At 27.4% G+C, this 10,849-nt stretch overlaps 1 protein-coding gene across 1 annotated transcript; it reads right to left on the reverse strand.

The window, feature by feature from the left end:
* Positions 1-9,805: 9,805 nt before the first annotated feature.
* Positions 9,806-10,510, reverse strand: LOC130933788 (transcription repressor OFP16-like). The gene has a single exon (XM_057863401.1). It carries the CDS (start codon positions 10,508-10,510, stop codon positions 9,806-9,808), a length of 705 nt encoding a protein of 234 aa, XP_057719384.1.
* Between the last annotated feature and the right edge of the window lie 339 nt (positions 10,511-10,849).

Consider the following 10,849-nt stretch of genomic DNA (forward strand, 5'->3'; position numbering starts at 1 on the left):
CACATATTTCGTTATATGTAAATATTATAATTTTTTAAAATGATAATTTAGTTTTGATGTCTTAATATTGTAAATAATTTCATAGGATTATACGTTATTATTATTATTATTATTATTATTATTATTATTATTATTATTATTAATTAGATGTAAGTAAATTTTTTTAGTAGTGTATTAAAATCAAATTTATATATTATTAAAATTAGTCTTTTATTCTCAAATCTCAATTGAATTAAGTCAAAAAAATAATAATTTTTAGATTGGTTGTATTGATTATATTAAAATCTTAAACTTTTTTAATATATTCACAAAAGATCAACTCAACTCATTCTTAATTTCATTCTTATTTTTTAGATTATTAGTTATATGTATATTGAAATAATGGTTAAAATTTTAATTATATTAATTATATTTTTAAAATTAACAAAAACGTATTATATTATTCTGCTTTTTGTCAGAATCAGATAACTCATCAAGAGATTAATATGATATATTTTTGTCAAATTTTAAAAATATAATTAATACAATTAAAATCTTAAACAATTTTAATACATTCACAAAAACCAGCTCAGCTCATTCTCACTTTCATTCTTATTTTTTAAATTAGTTGTATACATATTGAAATAGTGGTCAAAATTTTAGTTGTATTGATTATGTTTTTAAAATTGACAAAAACACATCATGTTACTCTGTTTCTATCAGTATCAAATGATTCATCAAGAGATTAATATGATATATTTTTGTCAATTTTAAAAACATAATTAATACAACTAAAATCTTAAATTATTTTAATACGTTCAAAAGGACCAACTCAACTCATTTTCAATTTCATTCTTATTTTTTAGATTAGTTGTATGCATATTGAAATAGTGGTCTAGATTTCAATTGTATTGATTATATTTTTGAAATTGACAAAAATGCATTATATTACTCTATTTCTATCAATGTCAATTGACTCATCAAGAGATAAATATGATATATTTTTGTCAATTTTAAAAACATAATTAATACAACTAAAATCTTAAACTATTTTAATACTTTTAAAAAGACCAGCACAATTCATTTTTTTTAGATTAGTTGTATGCATATTAAAATAGTGGTTCAGATTTTAATTGTATTGATTATGTTTTTAAAATTAACAAAAACGTCTCATATAACTCTGTTTCTGTCAATGTCAAATAACTCATCAAGAGTAATTTGATATGTTTTTGTCAATTTTAAAAACATAATTAATACAATTAAAATCTTACCAGCTCAACTAATTCCTAGTTTCATTCCTATTTTTTAGATTAGTTGTATGCATATTGAAATAGTGGTCGAGATTTTAATGGTATTGATTATGTTTTTGAAATTGACAAAAATGCATTATATTACTGTTTCTATCAGTGTTAAATAACTCATCAAGAGATTTATATGAAATATTTTTGTCAATTTTAAAAACATAATTAATACAATTAAAATCTTAATCCATTTTAATATAGTCAGAAAGACCAACTCAACTCATTCTCACTTTCATTCTTATTTTTTAGATTAGTTGTATGCAAATTTAAATAGTGGTTGAGATTTTAATTGTATTAATTATGTTTTTAAAATTGACAAAAATGCATCATATTATTCTATTTCTGTCAGTATCAAATGACTCATCAAGAGATTAATATGATATATTTTTGTCAATTTTAAAATACAACTAAAATCTTAAAGTATATTAATACGTTCAAAAAGACTAGCTCAACTCATTTTCAATTTCATTCTTATTTTTTAGATTGGTTGTATGCATATTGAAATAGTGGTCGAGATTTTGATTATATTGATTATGTTTTTAAAGTTGATAAAAACACATCATATTACTCTGTTTCTATCAGTATCAAATGACTTATCAAGAGATTAATATGATATATTTTTGTCAATTTTAAAAATATAATTAATACAACTAAAATCTTAAATTATTTTAATACGCTCAAAAAGACCTGCTCAGTTCATTTTCAATTTCATTCTTATTTTTTAGATTAATTGTATGCATATTAAAATAATAGTCGAGATTTTAATTGTACCGATTATATTTTTGAAATTAACAAAAATTCATCAAATTACTCTGTTTCTGTCAGTATCAAATGACTCATCAAAAGATTAATATGATATATTTTTGTCAATTTTAAAAACATAATTAATACAACTAAAATTTTAAACTATTTTAATACATTTAAAAAGACTAGCTCAATTCATTTTCAATTTCATTCTTATTTTTTAGATTAGTTGTATGCGTATTAAAATAGTGGTTCAGATTTTAATTATATTGATTATGTTTTTAAAATTAACAAAAAAGTATCATATAACTCTGTTTTTGTCAGTGTCAAATGACTCAACAAGAGTAATATGATATGTTTTTGTCAATTTTAAAAACATAATTAATACAATTAAAACCTTAAACCATTTTAATACCATTCACAAATACCAACTCAACTCATTCTCAATTTCATTCTTATTTTTTAGATTAGTTGTATGCATATTGAAATAGTGGTCGAGATTTTAATGGTATTGATTATGTTTTTGAAATTGACAAAAATGCATTATATTATTGTTTCTATCAGTGTCAAATAACTCATCGAGAGATTTATATGATATATTTTTGTCAATTTTAAAAACATAATTAATACAATTAAAATCTTAAACCATTTTAATATAGTCATAAAAACCAACTCAACTCATTCTAACTTTCATTCTTATTTTTTAGATTAGTTGTATGCAAATTGAAATAGTGGTCGAGATTTTAATTGTATTGATTATGTTTTTAAAATTGACAAAAACGCATCATATTACTCTGTTTCTGTCAATATTAACTGACTAATTAAAAGATTAATGTGATATATTTTTGTCAATTTTAAAAATATAATTAATACAACTAAAATCTTAAAATATTTTAATACGTTCAAAAAGACCAGCTCAACTCATTTTTAATTTCATTCTTATTTTTAGATTAGTTGTATGCATGTTGAAATAGTGGTCGAAATTTTAATTATATTGATTATATTTTTAAAATTAACAAAAACGCATCATATTATTCTATTTCTTTTAGTATCAAATGACTCATCAAGAGATTAATATGATATATTTTTATCAATTTTAAAAACATAATTAATACAACTAAAATCTTAAATTTTTTTAATACGTTCAAAAAGACCAGTTCAACTCATTTTCAATTTTATTCTTATTTGTTAGATTAGTTGTATACATATATTGAAATAGTGGTCGAGATTTTAATGGTATTGATTATGTTTTTGAAATTGACAAAAACTCATCAAATTATTCTATTTCTATCAGTATCAAATGACTCATCAAGAAATTAATATGATATACTTTTGTCAATTTTAAAAACATAATTAATATAATTAAATTCTTAACATTTTAATACATTCACAAAAACCAGCTCAACTCATTCTCAGTTTCATTCTTATTTTTTAGATTAGTTGTATGCATATTAAAATTGTGATCGAGATTTTAATTGTATTGATTATGTTTTTGAAATTGACAAAACGTATTATATTACTCTGTTTTTAATAGTATCAAATGACTCATCAAAAAATTTTTAATATGATATATTTTTATCAATTTTAAAAACATAATCAATACATTTAAAATTTTAAACCATTTTAATACATTCACAAAGATTAGCTCAATTCATTCTCAATTTCATTCTTATTTTTAGATTAGTTATATACATATTGAAATGGTAATTGAGATTTTAATTGTATTGATTATATTTTTAAAATTGACAAAAATACTTTATATTACTCTATTTCTATCCGTACCAAATGGCTCATCAAAAAATTAATATTATATATTTTTATTAATTTTAAAAGCATAATTAATACAATTAAAATCTTAAACCATTTTAATACATTTACAAGAACCAGTTCAACTCATTCTCAATTTCATTCTTATTAGAAACAAACATATGATTGATGAATTAGTAATTGAAAAAATGTGTTAAGATGCTCATATATACTTCCATTGCAGGGGGTTCCACCTGGTGACTGGTACTGCAGTTATTGCAGATGCAAATTTTGTGGGTTGATGACTGGTGCAGCTGATGATCCTATGTCACGCACATGTTGCTTTTGCGAGCATAAATGTATCATATTTTTCTTCTGGATTACTCATTGATGTTTCTTATTTTCTCATATGATGATTTTATTTTCTTCTTGTATGTAGATCATAGGTTCTGTTCACCCATGACTGGTGGTATCGTGATTGATCTTTCAGATAATCCGTTACACTTTTGCAGTAACAAATGCGAACAGGTCAGGTTTAATTTATTACTCTATCTTAACTATGTTTAATGTTTAATTAATTGTAAAACTGATTAAGGCCTTTCAAATAAAGACCTTTGTTTTGTTCATGAAAAGGATGATAGTATGAGATTATTAAATAATATTATTTATTAGATTAGATTGTAATGTATGTTTAAAAATCTATCAAAGAAAGATTGTTTTTTATTGACAATACAATGTAATTAAATAACTTACAACCCATATATTACTAGGATTTGGAAAACAACATCAACTAAATTTGATATCAAGTATAAAGTTTATGCTTAGTAAAACCCTAAATAGTGAATCCATCCCTCTAAATTTTGTTACATTAAAAGGTAACACTTTTTACATTGATGATGGTATTATGACTATTATCCATTCAATTAAATGTAGTTTCTAGTTATTATGTGATGAGTTAAAAACTAATGTTCATTTGCTATTTTGTCCTCATAGTTGTTTGGGAGAGTTCAAGGGCTTCTTGGGGTCAAAAATGAAATTGGAGATGGGTTTTCTTGCACTTTTTTATCTGGATTTGAGAATAATCGTCCTACCCAACTTCCAGAATGCCATGACAAACTGGTTAGGGCACTGAAAATAATGCAAGATGGATTCAAACCAGGAGTTGACCCTAGAACCGGGGTAAATTTGATACAAAGTGTTGTATACAGTCGTGGGTAAGGGCCACTTAGCCTCTCTTTTCTATATGTCTTCAACTATTTCTCTAGGATATATATATATCCCTCTTCTTGAAGGAAAAGAGTAGGTAGAGTTTCAAATCATCAATTTTAATTTGTGCCTTAAAGAGTAGTTATGGACTTATGGTAGCATCAATTTAGTAATCTAAAGATTTATGAAAATAATTTATTCTTCTAAAAAAAATTTAAAATTGGTTTTAAGTTAATTAGTTCAAGAGATTAAACATGATTAATTTTAAATCTTTCAGAAATTTTATAAATTTTTTAGCATCAAATTAGCATAAGAACTCTCTACATTAGAAAACAAATCTCTCAACGCAGCCATTTCAAGAGCCTTGTTAAATGATTTCTGGCTAACAAAAAATTTGTGAAGGAGGTTGGTTTATTTGTTCATTGGAAGTGACAGTTATATATATACATATATATATATATTTATATTTTGGTCAGGTCAAAGTACAATCGCATGAATCATACAATGTTCTTTACTGCAATTATGGAACGGGACGACGAGATTATATGTGTGGCATCTCTAAGGTAAAAATGTGTATATAACATAATATATAATATAAAATTTAAAATTGATTCAAATTCTCTCAACCCCAATAATCATGGATATTATGCTAGATAGATTGATGGAATGCTTATCTAATTATTAATACTCTAATAATTATATATTATGAAATGTAAATTTTGAAGACTAAGTTAAATATTAATTAAATGTTTGTTTTTTGCAAACAGGGTTCATGAAAACAAAGTAGCAGAGATGCCACTAATTACAACCCGTGGTATGTATAGGCGACAAGGAATGTGTACCCGATTCATGACAGTCATCGAATCTGTGAGTTCATAAAATAATAATAATAATGAAAATTAAGCCTTCTCAGTTTCATATTAATTAAGGAGTTCATTCTACTAACTTGAAAAACATTATTATCTTTTTTTTTCACTATTAGTATATGTTTGTATCAGGTTCTAAGCAGTTTAGGTGTTGACTTATTGGTCATACCATCAGTCAAAGAACGCGAGAAGACTTGGGTTTCAGTGTTTGGGTTTGAACCCTTTGATCTGGAAACCAAAACTAGAACTGAAAAAATGAAAATTTTTGTTTGCTCTGACTCGGTTATGTTGAAGAAAAACATTTAAGAGTGTTGTCAGAGAAGGTATGTATGCATTTGAAACTGGACAATTTCTTCTTGCTTATTATTATTATTATTATTTATCAGGACATGTTTTTATACGAAAATAATAGTTGAAAATCGTTAATAATTTAATATGTTTGATAAAATAGTTTGATATAAAATATATGTACGTTTCAGCTATCATCTCTATATAGTCATGTGAGTAATCATTTTTCTTTTTTAAGTAAATTTTGTGTATATTCTCAATTTCTGAACTAATCGTTTTGTGATTATTTGATTGCAGTTCCTAATACTGAGAGGAACCAGTTCTAATGCGAATCCTGTGTGTTGGAGATGCTGATGATGAACATGATGAGCAAACACATCTCCAAAAGAAGATGATATCATACCCAGCAATCAATAATAGTAATCATAATAGTAATAATAAGACTTGTTATCTTTAAGTAAAATCTCATACGATGGGATTGTTTTAATGTAAAATTAATAGTTATAAGTTGTTGGATAATTTAATATGTTTGATAAAAATATTAAGACAAGTGCATGTGTAAGAGATTTTATCTTTTTTCGATAATCGAAGTAACTTCTTATGTTGTATGAATATTATAATTACTTATGATCACTTTTTAAATTATTTACTTACGTATAATTCTTTTCTTTTTATTAAAAAAAATCATAAGGTAGTAAGGTAGTTAAAGTTGTCTTCATATAAAAATACAAATTGAACGATAAACATATCTTATGTTGCAGTTTAATTAAAATAAATTAGTTTTTTTTAAGGAATGGTTTGGATAAACCAAGTCAAATCAATTGATTATGCATGCATCAATTTATTTATCAACAGCAAACTCTTAAATTGAGTTTAGTATCGTAACATATTAGTCCAAATAATTTGGCATATACTTTGGTATTTTCAACATTATTTGTGGATTCATATATCTACTTTCATAATGTGAGACAAAAACAACACACATGGCATGTTTTGTTCATGATTGCACTTACGTGATGAGGAGCAATAATATTAATAGTCCAATTACTGTGCTTCAAACCGAACGACGACCTTCTTGTTAAAATCGTCACGTTTTCTGGTAATCTATATGAACCAAAGTGTAGCCATGCTTTCTAACTTCAATTTTAGACACATTATATCATTGCCGTGTCTTATTGTTGTTAAATATTCATTATTCCTCTTCGTTGAGTTCATGCATTCAATTATTCACATATCTATCGTACCTTAATCTCACCATTTTATGTATTCTATTTTTGCCATAATAATTAACAATCACAAGTATTTAAATTACTCATGAAGAGATTTGTGTGTGGCACTTTCTGCAGAATTTCAAGTCAAAAGGGTTTGAAAATTTTTATCAATAAATAATTCGTATATTATATATATAATAAATGATTTATATAAGATTTTCATAAAGGCTTGTTAAATTTGAAGGAAAAAGTATAAGGAATTAAATTTTAATTAACCAACAATAACTAATTTTAATGTTTAGATTTATAATTTAAATTTTAAAATTAAAAGTTTAATAATTCAAAGTTTAACATTTAAAATAAATAAAATAATTTTAAAATAATTAATTATTTAACATTACTCAATTTGAAAATATATCTGGCATTCTGGCTTTTATATACTAATTAACCAATATGCAATACCGAACTTAAAAAGTTCTTGTTAATAATAAATAAAAAGAATTTGCTTCTTTAACACTCATTATTATGTTGTGTTTCAATGTTAACAAATCACTTCTGAAATTATAATACTATAAATTTTTCTTTATAATTCTACACCAAAACGAAACCCAGCTAAAATGGTGTAATAAATCTTTAGGGAGATAATAATTAAATAAAGGACCGTATATAAAATTCACTGAATCTTCTGGATATGGCTTATTATCATTTCATCATTCAAAATTTGAGATACTCGTAGGGAAAGAGGTACGGTTTTCAAAACGAGTTATGGTACATGTCTTAATTTTGCTTTAATTATATTTTTTATTTTTAATATTTAAAGCGATCAATAAAAAAATAAAAATAAAAAACTATATCATAAAAAAAATTTTCGAAACCTGTATGCGATTCCCTATGTTCACCAAATTGTTAATTATTTTACTTTGATTGGTTTGGCATTTTTTCTTATCACACTATTCACTGTCTGGATCGATGCATTGATTTTGCACAAATCCAAAGATGATTAACGGATAAACTGGTACGTAGATCTTGTTTATTGATATAGACATTTCATCATCACAATTTTCACTGTATATGTCCAACAACCGTAACAGCAACTAAAATATAATTACGACAAATTAAATCGCCTCAATAATATAAATCAACAGTTCTTAGTTATATTAGGCCACACACAACACCAGAATATGACAACAAGTTGCACAATAATGAAGGCAGAGTAGTGATAATAAGTAAAGTAAGATCATCGTGTTAATAATGATTCAAGATCTAAGAAACCATGGTTATTAATTGCAATTTGCATATTTTGAAATTAACTAATAAATCTTTTGACCAACAAACCTAACTGGGATTTGGTGTATAATTAATAGCAGTGGTACGGTGGCAATCATAGAGGGTTTAGCTTAATTAATTAATCTGCATTTAAATCTTTTAAATTTTAAATTTTATTTTAAAAAATAAAGTATAATTTTTTATTATTTATTTTATAGGTGAGAGTAAGAGAAAATACGAAAGAAAAATCATTCAATAATAAGATATCACACTTTAACTTCTAAAATAAAAATTCAAAATTTAGAGGATTCAAATTCAATTAGTGTTGTGCTCTTGTGTGGAACCATTGCAGATCACACATATACTGTTGTTTTTGTATGGCTACAAATGGTTTGATAATAACTTGTGAATTAAATAACAAGCATATTTTAGCTAAATTGAGCTTCTATTAATAGACAATAATCATGTGTTTTAATTTCTCTCATAAGCCCACCCTAGCTAGTTAACTTACCAAGTTGGGGAAGTTTTCCGTATTTGTTTATCTAGGCACACCCTAAATTACATTGAACACGTCAAAATTAAACTAATTGCACTATATATTATACATAAAGTGTGTATGTATATAGACTATAGTGGTCCCAGGCCAAAATTGGTGAGAAATAACAAGTGAGTACGCATGATTGAAGAGTTACGTTACCAAATACTAGTAACAATAGAGATGGATAGTGTAATTTATATGACGTTTAAAGGGGAGCTAACAGTAATATATAGTTTCTCCTTACAAGATTTAGTGTTAATGCATGTGATTGATGATGAAGGTAGGCCTTGTTGAATTTCCAAATTGTGAAATAAAACAAGAATTATAAATGAAGTGGAGATGGAGGGATAAGGGAGTAGTAGAAGACAAGAAATGCATGGCTACGGGGACCAACAACGCAACTAAAATTGGGTTCAGGATCCACATCGCAGTTCTACTCATCCACCCACAAAATGAAGAGATATATATAATAAAAAAGAAAAGACGTCACTTGGCGGTACATACTCACAATTGAATAATAATAATAAAATGGTGAATGGTGATTGGTGATTGGTGAAGGGAGTGCATTAATTAATGAGACAATGATTATCTGTCACCCACGTGTTACCTTCTCAACTTACATATGCAATATAGAGTAATTACGTTACGTACCCACACAACTTATTCTTCGCCACCGCCACCGCCACCGCCACCGCCACCGTCAGAAAACGCCATGCGTGTAACGAGAAGATCAGCGAAGGCACCGAGAATGAATTTGTGCGTGCTCTTCGGGTTCAGAGCAAGGTAGCACATCAGAAGCTCCTGCAGCACGTGCCAGTTGGACTTCACGTCCGCCATGAGCTCCGGTCGAGCCTCCACCATCTCCTCCATCGATTGCCGGAAGTCCAAGTAAGGATCCGGCGAGTACGTCGGCACCGCCACGCTCCCCTCAAACAACACCGCCTTACTTTCGTCGCCGGCCGAAGCCGAGGAAGCTTCCGCCGGCGCAGTGGTGGTTAACGACGAAGTTAGTGATGAAGAGGAGGAAGAGGACGGGGTGGATTCGACGATGGAGTTGGATCGGCCGGGGGAGGAGAAGAAGAAGCGTTGGGAGGCAAATGCGGTGGCGAAGTCTGCAGGCTCGGGTTCAGGTTCCGGTTCGGGTTCGGTGGTGTTATTGTCGTAGATAGTGTTGAAGTTCTTGATGATTGAGGTTGATGATGATGGACGGTTGTGATTGATCTGGCGATCGTGATGAACGATGGATGATGGCGGGGAATTATTATTATTAGGGGATAATTGAGATTGATGAAGAATGAAAGGGTTTATGAAATTTGAGAAGCATTGGTCCAAGTGCGTGAGGTTGTTCCTTCTCCTTCTTCGCATAGTTTGTGTCAGTTTCAAAGAAACTATGAATAATGGAAGATTTAAAATATAGAAACTACTACTAACTATATATATTGTACAGCTAGTACTACTGTTGATTTTCCCCCACTAGAGTAATAATCAAATCAATGTAAACAACCCAATAGCAAGGATAAGTAAAGTAGTAGAAGACCTTCTCTTTCAAAATTTAAAAATTGGTGAAAGAAAATCGGTAGTTTTTTTTTTGTGCGTACGAATATATGGATATTGTGAGTTCAACGGTGACGCGACAGCCGTAAAACACTGTAGTTTTCCAATTGGACCCCTGTTTGTTTCTCCACTCCCCTCCCTTGCCTCTTA

The sequence above is a fragment of the Arachis stenosperma genome, chromosome 6 (genome assembly GCF_014773155.1).
Source record: "Arachis stenosperma cultivar V10309 chromosome 6, arast.V10309.gnm1.PFL2, whole genome shotgun sequence".
Taxonomy (NCBI): Eukaryota; Viridiplantae; Streptophyta; class Magnoliopsida; order Fabales; family Fabaceae; genus Arachis; species Arachis stenosperma.